This window comes from Watersipora subatra, chromosome 4 (genome assembly GCF_963576615.1).
Source record: "Watersipora subatra chromosome 4, tzWatSuba1.1, whole genome shotgun sequence".
NCBI classification, from domain to species: Eukaryota; Metazoa; Bryozoa; class Gymnolaemata; order Cheilostomatida; family Watersiporidae; genus Watersipora; species Watersipora subatra.
Window position 1 is genome coordinate 65,535,049 of NC_088711.1, and position 23,870 is coordinate 65,558,918.

General features: G+C 37.7%; 1 protein-coding gene across 3 annotated transcripts in view; it reads left to right on the forward strand.

Moving 5' to 3' along the window:
* The window catches only part of LOC137395185 (TATA element modulatory factor-like), a 31,228-nt gene that overhangs the window by 6,370 nt on the left and 988 nt on the right, over nt 1-23,870 (forward strand). For 2 of the 3 annotated variants that reach the window (XM_068082013.1, XM_068082014.1), the window contains 12 exons: nt 1,416-1,519; nt 4,799-4,960; nt 5,186-5,356; nt 5,544-5,756; nt 10,269-10,425; nt 11,306-11,555; nt 14,017-14,209; nt 15,021-15,090; nt 15,260-15,352; nt 22,528-22,635; nt 22,752-22,898; nt 23,703-23,828. In XM_068082013.1, the coding sequence (XP_067938114.1) occupies nt 1,416-1,519; nt 4,799-4,960; nt 5,186-5,356; nt 5,544-5,756; nt 10,269-10,425; nt 11,306-11,555; nt 14,017-14,209; nt 15,021-15,090; nt 15,260-15,352; nt 22,528-22,635; nt 22,752-22,898; nt 23,703-23,828 (1,794 nt within the window). Of the gene's footprint in view, nt 1-1,415; nt 1,520-4,798; nt 4,961-5,185; nt 5,357-5,543; nt 5,757-10,268; nt 10,426-11,305; nt 11,556-14,016; nt 14,210-15,020; nt 15,091-15,259; nt 15,353-22,527; nt 22,636-22,751; nt 22,899-23,636; nt 23,829-23,870 lie in introns of those variants that run through there. The other variant, XM_068082015.1, reaches the window with a different exon arrangement.

Genomic DNA, 23,870 nt, shown 5'->3' on the forward strand with positions numbered 1-23,870 from the left:
ATTTAGATATCTGATCACTTGATAACTCTTATAAACTAAGGTTCTTTAGATATCTGATCACTTGATAACTCTAATAAGCTAAGGTCCTTTAGATATCTGATCACCTGATAACTCTCATAAGCTAAGGTCCTTTAGATATCTGATCACATGTTAACTCTCATAAACTAAGGTCCTTTAGACATCTGATCACCTGATAACTCTCATAAATTAAGGTCCTTCAGACATCTGATCACCTGATAATTCTCATAAACAAAGGTCCTTTAGACATCTGATCACTTGATAACTCTCATAAGCTAAGGTTCTTTAGATATCTGATCACCTGATAATTCTTATAAACTAAGGTCCTTTAGATATCTGATCACCTGATAACTCTAATAAGCTAAGGTCCTTTAGATATCTGATCACCTGATAACTCTCATAAGCTAAGGTCCTTTAGATATCTAATCACCTGATAACTCTCATAAACTAAGGTCCTTTAGATATCTGATCACCTGATAACTCTCGTAAGCCAAGGTCCTTTTGCTCCAGAGCATTAATAAATTATTCAATTATTTTGTACTAGTGGTACCACACACTACAGCAGCCAAAGGTAAAGGTGTACTACACAGCTGTCAATGGCTGCGCCACAGGGATACTAATGTAAAATTGGGGAGGGAATATACTCCGATTAAGTGATTCGACACAATTTATCAATCAAGGGAGAGAGACATATGATGCTTTTATCCTCAGATAATGCTATACATTTTATTAGTCAACGGTTACTTCATGCCATGGTCGCAGGCAGTGCTATTCAATGCGCTAGTCATCAGTAACGCAGTTACCATAGTAAAAGTAAACACTACCGTAGGCAATGACAATACTCACTAAGGCCCTAGTGCCTATGCATTGAATTGCATGACTGCTGGGAAATTACTGCGAGGAAATTACATTGTCTTTGGTTAGTAACCAGTCAGAGGTGACATGTACCTTCTCTACTAGACTGTATTACTAGTACCGTAGGGCTAGTGGAGGGCAGTGCTAGAGAGGTCAATAATCAGCGACATTAATATGTTAGAGCTCTCTTTAAAAAACTGCTGGTAGCTGATATAATCATTTCGATTTCAACTCATAGAGATGAGTACACTTTTCTTTTTAATATGAGATGATTTTGGCAATGGCTGTGATAAGGTTGGTGAGAGCCCAAACCACAACACCTCCATGCATTTCTATAAGTAACCAGTTGGATTATGAGTTGATTGTTTGTCCAGGTCATTATGGTCTGTGGTGTCTTTAGGCATCAGCGTCTTTAATAACTTCACACGAATATTTATCTGTTACGCGCGGCGTGTAGCGACTTAATGCTGTGCAGTTCTTTAACAACAGTGGCAGTAGTGGCAGCGCATAGAGTTTATAGCCAGGGTTTCTTTTATCTGTAGAAAGTCTCGCAGCTTACTGAAGTTCTTGAGGCAAGAGAAAACAAGCTGTTATCGATTAGCAGAGAGCAAAGCGAACTGCTAGAGGTCAATGCTCATCTCAAGAGGTTTGTGAGATTCATGGAGTTACGGTTTTAAAGAGGATTTTTATGGGGGGCTGGGGACTAGGATGGGGGCAGGATGGACTAGTGATAGATTTGCTTTTGCCCTTCACCCAACCTTTGTCTTGCTTATTTCACTGGATATCAGTGAATTAATTCTAGCCACAATATGTAATGGTTTCTCTCTCTCTCTTGAAAATATCTGATCCTTCATAGAGTTCTGTAAATAATAGACAGCAGGCAGCAGGTAAGCCAATGCTCATTGTTGCTAATTTGGATTTATAGTCTTATGGTTAATGCTCCGCAAATTTTGCATTTTGCAAACATGGCAATGAAGTTGGATGGTTGTTTTTAGTTCAGTCTGTTCAGTGGTCTAATTAAGTGCTGTGTTTCTACGGGCTGATGGTAAACCACAGATCCAGTTAGCTGAGAAATAGGGTAAATATGAGGACAAATAGTCTAGTGATAAACTTGGTTGTTTTTGTTCTTTGTAAGGAGTAAAAGACTGTTTATAGATGATGGATGTTGCGTATAAAGTGCAGCTGCTGAAATGCATAACAATTTCTCACCAGCAAGAGGCATGAAAATGACATCATGCCAAACATTAAACTTATTCATACTTTTTATATTCGCCTTACATTGCTCGAGCTTTACAATATTTTTATTGTTTTCCCACGACCAAACACGAGCGAAGCCACTGTTTGGGAGATTTACGATAAATGCATATGTGCACACACCTCACCAAAATTATTCATCAACGGCCATCGCATACCCTTGTACCGAAATCTCATCAACAAATTTAACCATTTTTCAATGGAGTCGTCTAAGTATAATAACGATACAAAACACATATAAACCTATTTAAATGTGTTACCAAAGCTTTATTATTTGTAGACGATATCCTAAAACTTACCCATCTGATCGGATTATACATAAATAGACAGATTAATTCGGCCCAAAATCGTTATTTAAACTTGACAAGCCTTATTTTTATCATAATTAAGACCGGCAAACGATACACCGAGCGACAGAGAATAGAACCATTAGGTCGTGCGCATTTCACGAAAAAAAAACTGGCTTATTTCACCAGTCGATGGCATTGTCGAATTGCCTAAGGTTTCTGTAATTAGCGTAGAAGTACTGAAAAGTAATCCTTTCTTTTTTGCCGATTTCAAAGTAACTGACAATTTAGACACTTATAATGAGTACTTTGGTATTCCAACTGATGTCCACAGCTGTGAAAGTAAAGGAAATGATGATATTTTTCTAACGATTCTTATAAAATTATTACGACGTTTAATTATAAGAATAATTATTCGATTTTATAAGACTTAATTATGAGAATAGTCATTCGAATTTACAAGATCGAATTATATAGTGACCGATGTTGGGCAATATGTTACTGTTATTTTTTGTTAATAGTTTTGTTAAATAGATTTTCTAAAAATCTCTATAAATATCACAATTTTTTGATATTGTTAGCTATGACGCTTTAAAATGTAAACATAATTGTGCATTGGTTTTCTATTATTGCTGTATTACTATATTAATAATATTGGTTATTCTAATAATATCAGTGCATTTTACTTCTAATATTGCCTTTGCCTATTGCGGGGTAGAGATATAAAAATAATCTTTTCCTTTCATTATTGCTGTTTGTTGTACATAATAACACCCAGTACATTACAGCTACCATTGCAGTTATCCTAATGCAATGCATTGCCATTTGACTGCTAAGGTTTCATTTCTCAACCAGCAGTACCCTTCCTTTTTCCCGATATCACTTTGGTAGCGTGGGCTGTTAGCCTGTCTTGACAAACTGTTGTTTTTGCGGAGTTGTCCTCCGTCGAGCGGGCGAGCGACACAACAGCTTGTCACAAGACGTACTGCATCTGATGCATCAGCTGCACTTATAGGAAGTTGTTCTCTTCCATCTATGCGGCTTAGCTGCGATGTTATATCGGTCGCTCCTTTGGTAATCATGTAATCATAACTGATTTCGCGCAAAAATTTATATAGAAAAAAATAAGATTACAACGTTTAACCAAAGACTGTTGGTTGTTTACGACTATGTTGTGAACTTTTGTAAAACTTAAGAATGAAATAAATTGAAAATAAAATCCATAAAAACAAATAAAACTGACTGATACAAAAATAGAAATTAAACTGACTGAGCGCACAAATAACGACATGTTTAGTCGCTGTTGTTGCCTAAGTTCTCAAGTTTTACTAAAGTTTACCGCAGAGACTGGTCGCTGGTTAAACGTTGTAATCTTGTTTTTTTCTACGTAAATTTTTGCGCGAAATCCGTTATGATTACCAATGGAGCGACCGACATAACATCGCAAGCAAGCCGCATAGATGGAAGAGAACAATTCCCTATAAGAGCAGCTGATGCATCGGGTGCAGTACGTCTTGTGACAAGCTGTTGTGTTGCTCGCCCGCGCGACGGAGGACAACTCCGCAAAAACAACAGTTTGTCAAGACAGGTTAGTGGGCTGTATGACTGGGGAATTTCTAGTTTATTAATCAAATTATCATCATTGCCTGTCGTATCATTTGACTGTGTAGTACCACCTGATAAAACTGAAAATGAAGCTTTGGAGCCAATTTTGACACACTATTTTATAGCCACTCTGTCGATGACAATCACTGAGTGGAAACAGCAACTAAACAACTCGTATATTCATGGTGTTGACTTCTGTTCATATCCACCACTCATCTGTTCCTATTAGATGTCTGTTTATCCGCATGTTTATATCTGTTTATATTCACCACTCTGTTGTTCCTATTAGATTTCTGTTTATCCACCTGTTTATATTCACCACTATGCTGTTCCTACTGGACATTTGTTTATAAACACAACTCTATTGTTCCTATTAGATGTCTGTTTATATCCACCACTCTGTTGTTCCTATTAGATGTCTGTTTTTATTCACCACTCTGTTGTTCCTATTAGATGTCTGTTTATATCCACCACTCTGTTGTTCCTATTAGATGTCTGTTTATATTCACCACTCTGTTGTTCCGATTAGAGGTCTGTTTATATCCACCACTCTGTTGTTCCTATTAGATGTCTGTTTATATTCACCACTCTGTTGTTCCTATTAGATGTCTGTTTATATCCACCACTCTGTTGTTCCTATTAGATGTCTGTTTATATTCACCACTCTGTTGTTCCTATTAGATGTCTGTTTATATCCACCACTCTGTTGTTCCTATTAGATATCTGCTTATATCCACCACTCTGTTGTTCCTATTCTAGACTGTGGTTATGTTTTGTAGGCGCATCGAGCAGATGGAAGAGACAAATGGTGATTTGAATTTGGTGAAGAGTGAGTTTGGCCAGAGGCTACATGATGTAGAGAGAAAGCTTCAGAATGCTTTGAGAGAAAAGGAACTTGTTAAAAAGCAATATCTCTCCGCTCAAGAAGAGCTGCATAATCGGTTGGTAGTGGTCTTCCCTTCAACGTGTAAACTCTACTCATATTTGTCTGGTTTCCTTTGCACTTTTGCTGATGTGTTTGCCTTTGCTAAGGACACTGGTTTGTGGTATTCGGCATGATTGGACACACGCCAGTATAAGCAACCCGCTTGGATACTTGCCAGTAATAGTCATAACGCATGAAGACCAGTTGTTTTCAACTTAATAGGCCCCAAAATCTCTTTTAGAATTGGCACTTCAGGAAAGATGCAAAAGATCGTAGAGGAGAAGGATGAGCAGATCAGCTCTTTGTTAGCGGAGGGAGAGAAGCTAACCAAACAACAGTTGGCCAGTAACAATCTCATTAAAAAGCTGCGAAAGAAGGAGAAGGATGTTGATGAGTTGAACAGGGATCAGAGGTTCGTGTTGTCATTTATACCGCCGGCAACTGAAGACAGGTGTTGCAAGTGTCTATGAGCATGACAATTATAATACGATATGGTGGTGCGAGTGACACACTGTGTCATGTATGGCAGGTGCTCATAAACTGCAAGAGATTCTATTGTTAACTGTAGTCTTTTATGTTAAAACGTTTTCTATTGTCAGTCACAAGATAGAAACGCTGAATGCTGAGCTGGAGAGACTGAAGGGGGTGCTTGACTCTAAAATCCAGAATGAGGTGAAACACACGGAGCTAATCAAGCAGTTAAACTCTGCTGTCTCGAACTATCAGGCAGAAACAAGTAAACTGAAGACGGAGGCTGAGGAGGCTTTAGAGAAACAGAGGAGGGCTGAATCGGCTGTTGACAACTCTTACAAGTTGGTTTTTATTGACATTCATTATTGAATCTAGATGTCTATGTCTCTATGTTCAATAGAGTTAATGGTTCTTTGGTCTTTATTCACTTATAAACAACTAGGTGAATGCCCGGTGTTGTCCGAGTAATAAAAAGAGTCTGCGCACAGAACTTATCTTTATTTAACATACAACAACGTTTACCGTTCTAACTTTTAAACTTCATATCATAAGAGAAGTGTTTTGTGCAGTTCAAATGACGTAAGAGAAAAAATAAAACAACTGTAAAGGTGTTTAAATGTAAATGTGAAATAATTAGTAAGTAATGGATAAATGAAGTCTGTATTGCTATGATGACGTTCAAAAATTATTTGGTATACATTTATATGATTTTAATTTATTTCCGTGTCGGCATGGTAAGGCGAAAATATTGTATAGAATGATATGGAAACCCATAGGAATTCTCTAACGCAAACTCTTGGTGAAAATCATCAAAATTTGATATAAGTACTGTACATATTAGATATTAGTAACAAAATGATAAATTAACCTTAGCAACGATAGTTACCTATAATAACTTTAGTGCATTTAGTGGTTATGATCTGCAATAACATGGAACATTATAATGTACTAAGTGCAGTATGTACTATCCATCGTTTTTTTTGACGTCATCACCCTGTTTGCACATGCGCTCGTCCACGAAAAAGCCGCCATCTTTGTAGAAAACGATCGTCATTATCTTGATTGATAGTATTTTTCGGTGTTGTTTTAATATTAAAATGAAAATTTGCAAACAAAAGCATTGTTTGCAATAATTAATTGTAGATGCTTCATGTTTTTAACGATAAAAGTTGTCCATAAAGATGGCAGACAACGATAGAATGACATCACGAAAAAACGAAGGATAGGGAGTTTTTACTTTCGAGACAGACGTATGACGTAAGCGTTGAACTTGAATGAATTTATCGTACTAAACAGATACTTACAGCTTTGAAATTTTCTAAACTTCAACTTTGTCGTCAGCCAAAATTTATCACCTATCCGTTTCCAGTTTCGTTTTTATTCTAAATAATAAGAAAAAACGCTGAACTGCGATAGTGTAGATCTCTTTCAGGCATTGTGGGAGGATTTTGTTGAATAGCCACGAGACATTTTTACTTCGTCATAATCAGTACACCAATTGCTAACTCTAATTTCGAGAGAAATTTTTTTGTTGATATTGTATGGTAGAAAATGAGTTTGTCCTAGCATGGCGAGACGAACAAATCCTATAACAGGGCATCGTAATCTGTAGGCGCACTGTATCAGTGAATAATTTAGCGAGTGTAATCGCAAAAAGGTTATATATACAATATATGGTTAGAGCAATAGATTGGTAAGAAAGGCGTAGCCTTGAGGTTAGACATGCCTGTTTACAAACTTGTGGATGCAAGCTTCGTGAGTTCAAATCCAGTACGGCACTCGCTTTTTATTCCTAGAATTTAATCGTTATAGGTCCTTAACAGATTAACTTAGTTAATCTTAGGTGACAGATTAACTTAGTTAATCTGTCACCTAACCACCTGAAATAGCCTATAGCGACCTAAGGAACTAAGGACTTGACAGGACCTTAGTTAATCGCTATAGTTATGACCTTGACAGATTAACGACAAACTTAAATTTGACGAACAGATTTATATAGATTAATATGTACCATATGTTCTATCATAACTAGGTTTATATAGATTATTATGTACCATATGTTCTATCATAACTAGATTAATATAGATTATTATGTACCATATGTTCTATCATAACTAGATTTATATAGATTATTATGTACCATATGTTCTATCATAACTAGGTTTATATAGATTATTATGTACCATATGTTCTATCATAACTAGATTAATATAGATTATTATGTACTATATGTTCTATCATAACTAGGTTTATATAGATTATTATGTACCATATGTTCTATCATAACTAGATTTATATAGATTATTATATACCATATGTTCTATCATAACTAGATTTATATAGATTATTATGTACCATATGTTCTATCATAACTAGATTTATATAAACTATTATGTACCATATGTTCTATCATAACTAGATTTATATAAACTATTATGTACCATATGTTCTATCATAACTAGATTTATATAGATTAATATGTATCATATGTTCTATCATAACTAGATGTATATAGATTAATAGGTACCATATGTTCTATCATAACTAGATTTATATAGATTATTATGTACCATATGTTCTATCATAACTAGATTTATATAGATTATTATGTACCATATGTTCTATCATAACTAGATTTATATAGACTATTATGTACCATATGTTCTATCATAACTAGATTTATATAGATTATTATGTACCATATGTTCTATCATAACTAGATTTATATAGATTATTATGTACCATATGTTCTATCATAACTAGATTAATATAGATTATTATGTACCATATGTTCTATCATAACTAGGTTTATATAGATTATTATGTACCATATGTTCTATCATAACTAGATTTATATAGATTATTATGTATCATATGTTCTATCATAACTAGATTTATATAGATTAATATTTACCATATGTTTTATCATAACTAGATAAAATTCTGCGCCTAAGTGAAAAAGTAGAACAATTTGTGGTAAATATCTGAGTCCCCCAAAACACTGGAAGGTCTAGTAACCTGAATACTTTCCAATACTCTCCACTCCTCTCTTTAATATAGGAAGTATCTGCAGGTTTAAATTGAAATTTGTCTCTTCTGTTCACAAATTGTGGAGGTCTCGCAGGTTTGTGTCATCCAGTGCAATGATTTCTTTGTAATTTTTCCCAAAATAAAACATTTATTTGAGTTTGAAGCTGTTTGTATTGGTTACTATTGGTTATTAACGTAACATTTATTAAGCTGGCTTCTCACACGGTTTTTACTATAATAAGGATTTAGGCTATCTTACCAAATAACTTACTCACACTCAATGGGTAATTATTTTATTACTCGAGCACCGCCAGGCATTCATCTAATACTTTTATATCCACCTGTACAAATCTCTGTGTGTCCCATCTGTGTGTCCCGTCTGTGTGTTCCGTCTGTGTGTTCCGTCTATGTGTCCCATCTGTGTGTTCCGTCTGTGTGTCCCATCTGGGTGTCCCATCTGTGTGTTCCGTCTATGTGTCTCGTCTGTGTGTTCCGTCTATGTGTTCCGTCTATGTGTCCCATCTGTGTGTTCCGTCTGTGTGTCCCATCTGTGTGTCCCGTCTGTGTGTTCCGTCTGTGTGTTCCGTCTGTGTGTTCCGTCTGTGTGTTCCGTCTGTGTGTTCCGTCTGTGTGTCCAGTTAGTTATAAAGATAAAGTTTTAGGAAGGAAAAATCTGCTTTGCAGTGATATTAACTCGTATCTTCAAACAGACATTTGGTCTACTAGGCCAAGAGGCTACATTGCTATACAACGGAATAATTGTGGTCACATTTATTACATGGGTTAAAATACGTTTTCTTGAAGCGCTTTCGAAAATGCTAGTGTGTAATGTTACTAGCTGACTTCACTGCTCTCGCTATATATATAGTAATGTTACTAGCTGACTTCACTGCTCTCGCTATATATATAGTAATGTTACTAGCTGACTTCACTGCTCTCGCTATATATATAGTAAAGTTACTAGCTGACTTCACTGCTCTCGCTATATATATATAGTAATGTTACTAGCGTATTTGACTCAAATCAGCCAATTTGTTAATTTTACCATTAGCTGATTAGTCAATTTAGCCGAAGCAATTACATTACATGCCACTGTTTGTAAGCTGTTTTTATTACTTGTGCAATGGCAAGCATTCAGTTAGTATATGCATATTTGGACCTTGGAACTATTTTAAATTTGGCTCATGACTTATAAGGTCCAGAATTCTTACGCGTGAACAACTGCTATAAAGGTTATCTATAGAGAAATGGGGCACATGATATGAATTTGTCTAGTTCTCTGCGTCTCCAATAACCTGGAGTTATCCTCTGCTGGTTGTATTTCAGCAAGGGGACTGGAATGGTACTCACTCTATAGATGATGGCTGAGTGAAATGAATTGAAAACTTTTGCTTATTCTGAGTGTGTTTATTGTTAGTCAACATTTGGTTATTGTAGACTAAAAACATTGAGGTATTTATAAAGATCTCTGTTCATGGGTTTTGCTGATGCATTTGCTTATCCTCTTGATTATAGTAGTCTCATTTATTCCAGTCAAGGCAAAAACTACTGTAATTTTCCTAAAATGATGAGAAAACTCCAAATACCTCAAGTAAATCCCAATTGGATAACTTCTACACGTAGGAGATTCAAACTTATACATAATTCATGCTTGATTTAACATAAGGAAAGATAGAGGTTTTACACCGCTACAGGAGGGTAAAACTTCTAGCTGTAAGTTAATGTCCCCTTAATTGAGGGATTGCTAAACGCAACTTCCACAAATTTTTAAGCTCATGTAATTTCTCTGGTTCTCAATCATTCGTGTATAAACAACTTTTCAGGGAAATCGCTGAGCTACACAAATCTCTCGCCGCTAAAGATGCAGATATCAAGGAACTGAAGCTAGGCAATGAAGTTCATTTGAAGGAGGAGTTGCAACAAGCGCTCGACAGGAAACAGAAAGAGGCCCTGCGGGATGCTGATCACCTCACGGGTCAGGTATGTGACTAAGTCTCACCCTCACTCTTGCACCATAGCATACGTTCTATAAAAGCAGGTCAACTCTTTGAACTTCTTAAGAACTGCTGCGCTTTACATCCAGCAGTTCATTCGTGCAGCTGTGAGTTATCTCCCTTAGTTAAAGATTGTCTAAGGGATTGTCAACTGCACGCATGAATTGCTGGATGTGAAGTGCAGCAGTTTTTGGGAAATTTGAAAGTGTGTCAGGGTGGCCTAGCGGTAGCACCTTTAACTGTCAACTATGGGGTTGGTGGTTCGAGTCCTGCTTAATGCCGATCTGACAAAAAGCTCTCAGCAAGTTTTCAACCCTAAATTGCTGGGTCTTTTGGATCTAGACCATAATTTGGAGGCCTAAATTGACTGATCATCACCATCACTGACCATCACTGACAACGTAGGCACGTTAAAGATCTACCTCTGTCCTTCTCCTGGCTACCTGGCTCTGTCAGACTGGACGTGTTGCAAAATGCATCCCTTCTGGTTAATCTGACAGTTCCAGAAGAAGCCCTTGACAAGTGTTAGGACCACCCAAGGTAGCTTATAAAAAAACTAGTCCTGGCGGTGTGTTTCTCTGCTAGAGAACATGCAAACATTACCAAGCATTTTCACTACATGACAGAAGCAAGCCATTACTACTAAAGATTTTCCGATTGAGGACATGCAGTTGAGCATGAGTCAGATACTGGTAGTAGGAGTTATTCACTCTCTGATTGTATTAGATTGAAGACATGCAGTTGAGCATGAGTCAGATACTGGTAGTAGGAGTTATTCACTCTCTGATTGTGTTAGATTGAAGACATGCAGTTGAGCATGAGTCAGATACTGGTAGTAGGAGTTATTCACTCTCTGATTGTATTAGATTGAGGACATGCAGTTGAGCATGAGTCGAATGGAAAAGGAACAGCATCGGCGGGAAGAGTGTCTTCGTCAGGAGAAACAGGATCTTCTTGATCGCTTGGAAGAGGCTGATAAGAGAAATGATGAACTCACACAAAGTGTAACCTCAGCTACCAAACCTCTTCTAAGGCAGATAGAGAACCTCCAATCATCATACAGTACTCAGTCTATGAGCTGGGAGCGGGTGGAGAAGAGTCTTACAGAGAGACTGGGTAAGAGCACAGGCTAGAGCTACAAGGTGTGGAGGAGCCCAATCTATTTGATTAATGCCTCAGTTTTTCTAATTTCTTATACATCCAGCTTGGTCTGTCTGTGGGCCAAGCTAGCCATGCATGTACTAGTCACTAAGCTTTTATTTTCACTTGCTCTGCCAAATTTCACTCCATAGCTGTCTAAATAGTCTGTAAAAAATAATCAGAAAGTTATTGAAACTGTCCCGAGTTTAATGCAGTAGCTATTATGCATGTCTTAAAGTCTGGTATCCTTTTAGTATGGCCATACATAGTCTCATATCCTTTTAGCATGGTCATGCCTAGTCTCGTGTCCTTTCAGCATGGCCATGCGTAGTCTCGTATCTTTTTAGCATGGTCATACATAGTCTCGTATCCTTTTAGCATGGTCATACGTAGTCTTGTATCCTTTTAGCATGGTCATACGTAGTCTCGTATTCTTTTAGCATGGTCATACGTAGTCTCGTATCCTTTTAGCATGGTCATACGTAGTCTCGTATCCTTTTAGCATGGTCATACGTAGTCTCGTATCCTTTTAGCATGGTCATACGTAGTCTTATGTCTTTTTAGCATGGTCATACGTAGTTTCGTATCCTTTTAGCATGGTCATATGTAATCTCTTATCCTTTCAGCATGGTCATATGTAGTCTCGTATCCTTTTAGCATGGTCATACGTAGTCTCGTATCTTTTTAGCATGGTCATACGCAGTCTCGTATCCTTTTAGCATGGTCATACGTAGTCTCGTATCTTTTTAGCATGTCATATGCAGTCTCGTATCCTTTTAGCATGGTCATATGTAGTCTCATGTCCTTTTAGCATGGTCATACGTGGTTTCGTATCCTTTTAGCATGGTCATACGTAGTCTCTTATCCTTTCAGCATGGTCATACGTAGTCTCGTATCCTTTTAGCATGGTCATACGTAGTCTCGTATCCTTTTAGCATGGTCATACGTAGTCTCGTATCCTTTTAGCATGGTCATACGTAGTCTCGTATCTTTTTAGCATGTCATACGCAGTCTCGTATCCTTTTAGCATGGTCATACGTAGTCTCGTATCCTTTTAGCATGTCATATGCAGTCTCATATCCTTTTAGCATGGTCATACGTAGTCTCATGTCCTTTTAGCATGGTCATATGTAGTTTCGTATCCTTTTAGCATGGTCATACGTAGTCTCATATCCTTTTAGCATGGTCGTACGTAGTCTCGTATCCTTTTAGCATCGTCATACGTAGTCTCGTATCCTTTTAGCATGGCCATACGTAGTCTCGTATCTTTTAAGCATGGTCATACATAGTCTTGTATCCTTTTAGCATGGTCATACGTAGTCTTGTGTCCTTTTAGCATGGCCATACGTAGTCTCGTATCCTTTTAGCATTGTCATACGTAGTCTCGTGTCCTTTTAGCATAGTCATACGTAGTCTCGTGTCCTTTTAGCATGGCCATACGTAGTCTCGTGTCCTTTTAGCATGGCCATACGTAGTCTCGTGTCCTTTTAGCATGGTCATACGTAGTCTTGTATCCTTTTAGCATTGTCATACGTAGTCTCATGTCCTTTTAGCATGGTCATACGTAGTCTCATGTTTTTCTGACTTCAACATAATATAGATCACGAATAGTAGGTCCAACATTGCCCCAAATCTCTTTCATTTTCAATCCAACAGTCTACAGCATGGTGTAGGTTTTCAACGCAAATTGCTATACTGCTTTCATGATTACAATCCATGAATGTGTTTAGTGAGCGCAATTGTTTTTAATGTGTACAAAGGCACATTCTTGAGCTCCTAATCAGATAGATCTTGGCACAATTATATGGAGAACAGGGTTTAATATATCCAGCTGAGCCGGAGATCATTCAGCTATGTCACAAGGTGGTTAACTGGTGCAGCTAGCAGAGTGTGTGTCCACTAAGATGAGTGTCATGAGTTCGAGATCGGCACCAAGCAATATTTTTATGAAGCATTTTCAACTACCCCCAATATTACTTTTTCAGTGCAATCGGTTAAGCAAAATTACATGATCAGAGTCTTATAAGCATATAGAATATTGGTAATTTCATTTATAGTAATCATTTGTTGTTTGACAGTCTGGTACAGGTTGGCATCAACTGCATGGATATAGGCTGCTCTCTTAAACAGGCTGTTTCAGTTGATGAAACTGACAGACTAATGAAATTAGAATCGACCAGATAGACATGTTGATGGTGATTGATCAGCTTTTTCTTGTTCTTGCGCACTTGTGATATGTGCAGTCTGTTTTTATCTGATACTTGAGTATCCCAATCTGTTCTCATAAGTGAGAGAATCAGAGCTTCTTGAGAGAGGTTTGAAAATTCACATCCGGTTTTCTCGAGTATTTACACACCCCCTATGCATAGACGGACACGTGTAGAAGATTTATGTATTTGTCTTGGCATAATCCATGGTCATCATTTACTTTCTTTAGCTGAAATGCAGGGCCGCCTTGCTACCAGCTCAGAAAAGGAGCGACAGGCAAGTGACAGCTCTATTGAATTATCCTCCCATGTCTCAATATTGGAATCGCAACTCTCCTCTCTGAAACAAGAGAAAAGTAAACTCATGGCAGAGGTAGAAGTAAGCAAGATGAAAATATCTACTTTGCAAGATGAGCGTAACAGGTGAGAGGTCAGAGGTCATGTAACGAGTGAAATATGTTCAGAGGCCATGTATGGTATGGTGTAGTTCATATCAAGATGAGTGTAACAGGTGAGAGGTCGGAGGTCATATAACGGGTGAAGTATGTTCAGAGGCCATGTATGGTATGGTGTAGTTCATATCAAGGTGAGTGTAACAGGTGAGAGGTCAGAGATCATGTAACAGGTGAAATATGTTCAGAGGCCATTTTTGATATGATGTAGTTCATATCATACAAGTTTAGCACTCATTGTGGGCAAGGGTAGAGGTTATTGTGTGCAAAAGTAGAGGTCATTGTGTCCAAGGACCTGGCTCATTATGAGCAACAGCGGAGATTGTTGTATGCAGGTGTCCAACTCAATGCATGAATAGATATTGTTGCACTTCACGGTACTTTTTATTACATGAAGAGTAAAGTTCGAACTGCTAGTCAAGAATTGGTAATATATTTTGCGATCTTACAATGTTTTGTCCGCTAGGACCAAAGTGCATATTATCACTTAGTGTGAATAAATATTGATAATATATTTTTTCTGTTTCAGCAAAAATAGGCTAAAAATTCATATATTTCCTTTCTTCTGTTTCATGAAAAAGGAAATATATGAACATTAGGAGGTAATTGCTACGTTCATTCTAGCAAAGTTTTTTTCTTCGTTGATGAATTGTACTTTCAGGTTAGTGGTATATTTGTTTCAAATTTGACATGATGCGTGAATATTGACGAAGGTAAGAAATGATATCCTACGTATTACATGTACATAGAATGAATTCAGAGGTTGTTACATGCAATTTCAGTGCGGTGACACAGTTAGAAACCTACAAGGCTAATATGGAATCGGACACAATGGAAGTCAGGAAGGCAAATGTAAGTTACTGGCTGTTGATAACTGTGAGGAGTAAGGCAACTCCTTAAGGGGGCCAGCTGCCATGGGTTATGTCAAACAGGTTGAAACATGTTGAAGTTGACTAATGTCGTCAAGTTGTGGTTCAGAGCTTGTCCTATCAGTTACTATCTGGTTCTTTCATGCATGTAGACACTTCTTGAGAACAAGTTGGAGCTGGAAAAGACCATGCTGGAGGCTGAAAGGAAAAAGTGTGCAACTCTTCTTGAGCAGCTCAATGAAAAGGTACATTTTTTTAATTTTCTCTTCGTTTCTACCTTTCTAATCTTCTCTCTGTCTCTACCTCTCTAATCTTCTCTCTGTCTCTACCTCTCTAATCTTCTCTCTGTCTCTACCTCTTTAATCTTCTCTCTGTCTCTACTTCTCTAATCTTCTCTCTGTCTCTACCTCTCTAGTTTTCTTTCTGTCTCTACCTCTCTAATCTTCTCTCTATCTCTACCTCTCTAATCTTCTCTCTGTCTCTACCTCTCTAATCTTCTCTCTGTCTCTACCTCTCTAATCTTCTTTCTGTCTCTACTTCTCAAATCTTCTCTCTGTCTCTACTTCTCTAATCTTCTTTCTGTCTCTACTTCTCTAATCTTCTCTCTGTCTCTACTTCTCTAATCTACTCTCTGTCTCTACATCTCTAATCTTCTCTCTGTCTCTACTTCTCTAATCTTCTCTCTGTCTCTACTTCTCTAATCTTCTCTCTGTCTCTACTTTTCTAATCTTCTCTCTGTCTCTACTTCTCTAATCTTCTCTCTGTCTCTACTTTTCTAATCTTCTCTCTGTCTCTACTTCTCTAATCTTCTATCTGTCTCTACCTCTCTAATCTTCTCTCTGTCTCTACTTCTCTAATCTTCTCTCTGTCTCTACCTCTCTAGTCTTCTTTCTGTCTCTACCTCTCTAATCTTCTCTCTATCTCTACCTCTCGAATCTTCTCTCTGTCTCTACCTCTCTAATCTTCTCTCTGTCTCTACCTCTCTAATCTTCTTTCTGTCTCTACTTCTCAAATCTTCTCTCTGTCTCTACTTCTCTAATCTTCTTTCTGTCTCTACTTCTCTAATCTTCTCTCTGTCTCTACTTCTCTAATCTACTCTCTGTCTCTACATCTCTAATCTTCTCTCTGTCTCTACTTCTCTAATCTTTTCTCTGTCTCTACTTTTCTAATCTTCTCTCTGTTTCTACTTCTCTAATCTTCTCTCTGTCTCTACTTCTCTAATCTTCTCTCTGTCTCTACTTTTCTAATCTTCTCTCTGTCTCTACTTCTCTAATCTTCTTTCTGTCTCTACTTCTCTAATCTTCTCTCTGTCTCTACTTCTCTAATCTACTCTCTGTCTCTACATCTCTAATCTTCTCTCTGTCTCTACTTCTCTAATCTTCTCTCTGTCTCTACCTCTCTAGTCTTCTTTCTGTCTCTACCTCTCTAATCTTCTCTCTATCTCTACCTCTCTAATCTTCTCTCTGTCTCTACCTCTCTAATCTTCTCTCTGTCTCTACCTCTCTAATCTTCTTTCTGTCTCTACTTCTCAAATCTTCTCTCTGTCTCTACTTCTCTAATCTTCTTTCTGTCTCTACTTCTCTAATCTTCTCTCTGTCTCTACTTCTCTAATCTACTCTCTGTCTCTACATCTCTAATCTTCTCTCTGTCTCTACTTCTCTAATCTTTTCTCTGTCTCTACTTTTCTAATCTTCTCTCTGTTTCTACTTCTCTAATCTTCTCTCTGTCTCTACTTCTCTAATCTTCTCTCTGTCTCTACTTCTCTAATCTTCTCTCTGTTTCTACTTCTCTAATCTTCTCTCTGTCTCTACTTCTTTAACCTTCTCTCTGTCTCTACTTATCTAATCTTCTCTCTGTTTCTACTTCTCTAATCTTCTCTCTGTCTCTACTTCTTTAACCTTCTCTCTGTCTCTACTTCTCTAATCTTTTCTCTGTCTCTACTTTTCTAATCTTCTCTCTGTTTCTACTTCTCTAATCTTCTCTCTGTCTCTACTTCTCTAATCTTCTCTCTGTCTCTACTTTTCTAATCTTCTCTCTGTCTCTACTTCTCTAATCTTCTATCTGTCTCTACCTCTCTAATCTTCTCTCTGTCTCTACTTCTCTAATCTTCTCTCTGTCTCTACCTCTCTAGTCTTCTTTCTGTCTCTACCTCTCTAATCTTCTCTCTATCTCTACCTCTCTAATCTTCTCTCTGTCTCTACCTCTCTAATCTTCTCTCTGTCTCTACCTCTCTAATCTTCTTTCTGTCTCTACTTCTCAAATCTTCTCTCTGTCTCTACTTCTCTAATCTTCTTTCTGTCTCTACTTCTCTAATCTTCTCTCTGTCTCTACTTCTCTAATCTACTCTCTGTCTCTACATCTCTAATCTTCTCTCTGTCTCTACTTCTCTAATCTTTTCTCTGTCTCTACTTTTCTAATCTTCTCTCTGTTTCTACTTCTCTAATCTTCTCTCTGTCTCTACTTCTCTAATCTTCTCTCTGTCTCTACTTCTCTAATCTACTCTCTGTCTCTACATCTCTAATCTTCTCTCTGTCTCTACTTCTCTAATCTTTTCTCTGTCTCTACTTTTCTAATCTTCTCTCTGTTTCTACTTCTCTAATCTTCTCTCTGTCTCTACTTCTCTAATCTTCTCTCTGTCTCTACTTTTCTAATCTTCTCTCTGTCTCTACTTCTCTAATCTTCTTTCTGTCTCTACTTCTCTAATCTTCTCTCTGTCTCTACTTCTCTAATCTACTCTCTGTCTCTACATCTCTAATCTTCTCTCTGTCTCTACTTCTCTAATCTTCTCTCTGTCTCTACCTCTCTAGTCTTCTTTCTGTCTCTACCTCTCTAATCTTCTCTCTATCTCTACCTCTCTAATCTTCTCTCTGTCTCTACCTCTCTAATCTTCTCTCTGTCTCTACCTCTCTAATCTTCTTTCTGTCTCTACTTCTCAAATCTTCTCTCTGTCTCTACTTCTCTAATCTTCTTTCTGTCTCTACTTCTCTAATCTTCTCTCTGTCTCTACTTCTCTAATCTACTCTCTGTCTCTACATCTCTAATCTTCTCTCTGTCTCTACTTCTCTAATCTTTTCTCTGTCTCTACTTTTCTAATCTTCTCTCTGTTTCTACTTCTCTAATCTTCTCTCTGTCTCTACTTCTCTAATCTTCTCTCTGTCTCTACTTCTCTAATCTTCTCTCTGTTTCTACTTCTCTAATCTTCTCTCTGTCTCTACTTCTTTAACCTTCTCTCTGTCTCTACTTATCTAATCTTCTCTCTGTTTCTACTTCTCTAATCTTCTCTCTGTCTCTACTTCTTTAACCTTCTCTCTGTCTCTACTTCTCTAATCTTTTCTCTGTCTCTACTTTTCTAATCTTCTCTCTGTTTCTACTTCTCTAATCTTCTCTCTGTCTCTACTTCTCTAATCTTCTCTCTGTCTCTACTTTTCTAATCTTCTCTCTGTCTCTACTTCTCTAATCTTCTATCTGTCTCTACCTCTCTAATCTTCTCTCTGTCTCTACTTCTCTAATCTTCTCTCTGTCTCTACCTCTCTAGTCTTCTTTCTGTCTCTACCTCTCTAATCTTCTCTCTATCTCTACCTCTCTAATCTTCTCTCTGTCTCTACCTCTCTAATCTTCTCTCTGTCTCTACCTCTCTAATCTTTTTTCTGTCTCTACTTCTCAAATCTTCTCTCTGTCTCTACTTCTCTAATCTTCTTTCTGTCTCTACTTCTCTAATCTTCTCTCTGTCTCTACTTCTCTAATCTACTCTCTGTCTCTACATCTCTAATCTTCTCTCTGTCTCTACTTCTCTAATCTTTTCTCTGTCTCTACTTTTCTAATCTTCTCTCTGTTTCTACTTCTCTAATCTTCTCTCTGTCTCTACTTCTCTAATCTTCTCTCTGTCTCTACTTCTCTAATCTTCTCTCTGTTTCTACTTATCTAATCTTCTCTCTGTCTCTACCTCTCTAATCTTCTCTCTGTCTCTACTTTTCTAATCTTTTCTCTGTCTCTACTTTTCTAATCTTCTCTCTGTTTCTACTTCTCTAATCTTCTCTCTGTCTCTACTTCTCTAATCTTCTCTCTGTCTCTACTTCTCTAATCTTCTCTCTGTTTCTACTTCTCTAATCTTCTCTCTGTCTCTACTTCTTTAACCTTCTCTCTGTCTCTACTTATCTAATCTTCTCTCTGTCTCTACTTTTCTAATCTTCTCTCTGTTTCTACTTCTCTAATCTTCTCTCTGTCTCTACTTCTTTAACCTTCTCTCTGTCTCTACTTCTCTAATCTTCTCTCTGTCTCTACTTTTCTAATCTTCTCTCTGTCTCTACTTCTCTAATCTTCTCTCTGTCTCTACTTCTCTAATCTTTTCTCTGTCTCTACTTTTCTAATCTTCTCTCTGTTTCTACTTCTCTAATCTTCTCTCTGTCTCTACTTCTCTAATCTTCTCTCTGTCTCTACTTTTCTAATCTTCTCTCTGTCTCTACTTCTCTAATCTTCTATCTGTCTCTACCTCTCTAATCTTCTCTCTGTCTCTACTTCTCTAATCTTCTCTCTGTCTCTACCTCTCTAGTCTTCTTTCTGTCTCTACCTCTCTAATCTTCTCTCTATCTCTACCTCTCTAATCTTCTCTCTGTCTCTATCTCTCTAATCTTCTCTCTGTCTCTACCTCTCTAATCTTCTTTCTGTCTCTACTTCTCAAATCTTCTCTCTGTCTCTACTTCTCTAATCTTCTTTCTGTCTCTACTTCTCTAATCTTCTCTCTGTCTCTACTTCTCTAATCTACTCTCTGTCTCTACATCTCTAATCTTCTCTCTGTCTCTACTTCTCTAATCTTTTCTCTGTCTCTACTTTTCTAATCTTCTCTCTGTTTCTACTTCTCTAATCTTCTCTCTGTCTCTACTTCTCTAATCTTCTCTCTGTCTCTACTTCTCTAATCTTCTCTCTGTTTCTACTTCTCTAATCTACTCTCTGTCTCTACATCTCTAATCTTCTCTCTGTCTCTACTTCTCTAATCTTTTCTCTGTCTCTACTTTTCTAATCTTCTCTCTGTCTCTACTTCTCTAATCTTCTATCTGTCTCTACCTCTCTAATCTTCTCTCTGTCTCTACTTCTCTAATCTTCTCTCTGTCTCTACCTCTCTAGTCTTCTTTCTGTCTCTACCTCTCTAATCTTCTCTCTATCTCTACCTCTCTAATCTTCTCTCTGTCTCTACCTCTCTAATCTTCTCTCTGTCTCTACCTCTCTAATCTTCTTTCTGTCTCTACTTCTCAAATCTTCTCTCTGTCTCTACTTCTCTAATCTTCTTTCTGTCTCTACTTCTCTAATCTTCTCTCTGTCTCTACTTCTCTAATCTACTCTCTGTCTCTACATCTCTAATCTTCTCTCTGTCTCTACTTCTCTAATCTTTTCTCTGTCTCTACTTTTCTAATCTTCTCTCTGTTTCTACTTCTCTAATCTTCTCTCTGTCTCTACTTCTCTAATCTTCTCTCTGTCTCTACTTCTCTAATCTTCTCTCTGTTTCTACTTATCTAATCTTCTCTCTGTCTCTACCTCTCTAATCTTCTCTCTGTCTCTACCTCTCTAATCTTCTCTCTGTCTCTACTTATCTAATCTTCTCTCTGTCTCTACCTCTCTAATCTTCTCTCTGTCTCTACCTCTCTAATCTTCTCTTTGTCTCTACTTCTCTAATCTTCTCTCTGTCTCTGCTTCTCTAATCTTCTCTCTGTCTCTACTTCTCTAATCTACTCTCTGTCTCTACATCTCTAATCTTCTCTCTGTCTCTACTTCTCTAATCTTTTCTCTGTCTTTACTTTTCTAATCTTCTCTCTGTTTCTACTTCTCTAATCTTCTCTCTGTCTCTACTTCTCTAATCTTCTCTCTGTCTCTACTTCTCTAATCTTCTCTCTGTTTCTACTTCTCTAATCTTCTCTCTGTCTCTACTTCTTTAACCTTCTCTCTGTCTCTACTTATCTAATCTTCTCTCTGTCTCTACTTCTCTAATCTTCTTTCTGTCTCTACTTCTCTAATCTTCTCTCTGTCTCTACTTCTCTAATCTACTCTCTGTCTCTACATCTCTAATCTTCTCTCTGTCTCTACTTCTTTAACCTTCTCTCTGTCTCTACTTCTCTAATCTTCTCTCTGTCTCTACTTTTCTAATCTTCTCTCTGTCTCTACTTCTCTAATCTTCTCTCTGTCTCTACTTCTCTAATCTTTTCTCTGTCTCTACTTTTCTAATCTTCTCTCTGTTTCTACTTCTCTAATCTTCTCTCTGTCTCTACTTCTCTAATCTTCTCTCTGTCTCTACTTTTCTAATCTTCTCTCTGTCTCTACTTCTCTAATCTTCTATCTGTCTCTACCACTCTAATCTTCTCTCTGTCTCTACTTCTCTAATCTTCTCTCTGTCTCTACCTCTCTAGTCTTCTTTCTGTCTCTACCTCTCTAATCTTCTCTCTATCTCTACCTCTCTAATCTTCTCTCTGTCTCTATCTCTCTAATCTTCTCTCTGTCTCTACCTCTCTAATCTTCTTTCTGTCTCTACTTCTCAAATCTTCTCTCTGTCTCTACTTCTCTAATCTTCTTTCTGTCTCTACTTCTCTAATCTTCTCTCTGTCTCTACTTCTCTAATCTACTCTCTGTCTCTACATCTCTAATCTTCTCTCTGTCTCTACTTCTCTAATCTTTTCTCTGTCTCTACTTTTCTAATCTTCTCTCTGTTTCTACTTCTCTAATCTTCTCTCTGTCTCTACTTCTCTAATCTTCTCTCTGTCTCTACTTCTCTAATCTTCTCTCTGTTTCTACTTCTCTAATCTTCTCTCTGTCTCTACTTCTTTAACCTTCTCTCTGTCTCTACTTATCTAATCTTCTCTCTGTTTCTACTTCTCTAATCTTCTCTCTGTCTCTACTTCTTTAACCTTCTCTCTGTCTCTACTTCTCTAATCTTTTCTCTGTCTCTACTTTTCTAATCTTCTCTCTGTTTCTACTTCTCTAATCTTCTCTCTGTCTCTACTTCTCTAATCTTCTCTCTGTCTCTACTTCTCTAATCTTCTCTCTGTCCCTACCTCTCTAATCTTCTCTCTGTCTCTACCTCTCTAATCTTCTCTCTATCTCTACCTCTCTAATCTTCTCTCTGTCTCTATCTCTCTAATCTTCTCTCTATCTCTACCTCTCTAATCTTCTCTCTGTCTCTATCTCTCTAATCTTCTCTCTGTCTCTACCTCTCTAATCTTCTTTTCGATGGCTATACTATTTCATTTGCTCGTTAGTTTGACATTCTAGATCTTCCCCGTTGTTTCTAGCTTCAATGCTTCCATAATATTTTGTTGTGTTTAGCACCCTATTTCTTGCTGTAGCCTAAGCTCCATGCATGGGGAAAGTATGTTTGCTAAGATCCAAACTGCGCAGTAGTCCGCACCAAACAACTGTTATAGTTTCCTTTCTGTAGGAACAGCAGATACAAGAACTGAATGCAAGTCATCTCTCCAGCACCCCTTCGCCTAGTTTTATGCAGGATGAGAGCAAGCCACTTACCGCAAGACGCTCATTGAAGCAAGTCAGTGTTTTAGATCTGTCATGCTTATCAGAGGTTTTACGCTGCCATGGTAAAACTAAGTGCAGTTGTCCTCTCTCGTTTGTACACAACTTGAGAAGCCAGCAACCTATTTACAGGATGAACTGTTGGAGCGGGCTCTAACATCGTCAACTATGACTGGTTCGAGTCTTTACGATAGCATGAGGAACCACAGTACGACCTCTTTATTTGAAAGTTTGGAGTCACAAGTAAAGCAAAGAGAAGGGGAGATAGTTCAGCTACAGGTGAGCAATCAAAATCTTTGGCTTAGACAGCGGCCTGAGTTTTCTTATAAAGTAATTCATTTAATTTAAAATTTGGTTTGAGAAAGAAGTCGTCAAGCTCTATTCCGATCTCGTAAATATGATGGGTTTGGCATGTTTTGGTAGGTGGTATCCTAGTGAAACAGAGTAGCTTTGGCATGTCTCGGTAGGTGGTATCCTAGTAAAACAGTAGTAGCTTTGGCAAGTCTCGGTAGGTGATATCCTAGTGAAACAGTAGTAGCTTTGGCAAGTCTCGGTAGGTGGTATCCTAGTAAAACAGAAGTAGCTTTGGCATGTGTCGGTAGGTAGTATCTTAGTGAAACAGTAGTAGCTTTGGCATGTCTCGGTAGGTGGTATCCTAGTAAAACAGAAGTAGCTTTGGCATGTGTTGGTAGGTAGTATCCTAGTGAAACAGTAGTAGCTTTGCGACTGAGCTGTCATACTTCATTTTATTGTGACTAATGAAAACTTAGCAATTATCATCTATGAAAAGTCCACAGGCTATGACCATAACATGCTATCTTTGTTTTAATTGCTACTTTCAACAAACATGGCAGTGTTGGCTCATGTTCAATAAAGAAAAATCTTGGTAAGACTTCATCATACGCGCATGACTATGATCATTGTTTGTTTTACTTCGAATAGCCGTCGCTCTAGTAGTAGCTCAGCTGATCTGTGATATTGAACAGCAGCTGTATGAAGACCTGTATCGCTTTCCAGCATTACTTCACAATTCTTAACTATCCTGGAGGTCAAGGGTGCGTCGAACAACATTTTGTCCTGTAGGCAGACATAGCAGAGCATGAGAAGACGAGAGAATCGCTGACGAAAGAAATGGTCAAACTAACTGAGGAGAATGGCAAACAAGAAATGAAGCTGCGAGAGCTGAGCCGACTGCAACAACAGTACAAGGTATGTCCAATGTTCCTATTGTTTAGGCCATTGGCTGTTTGT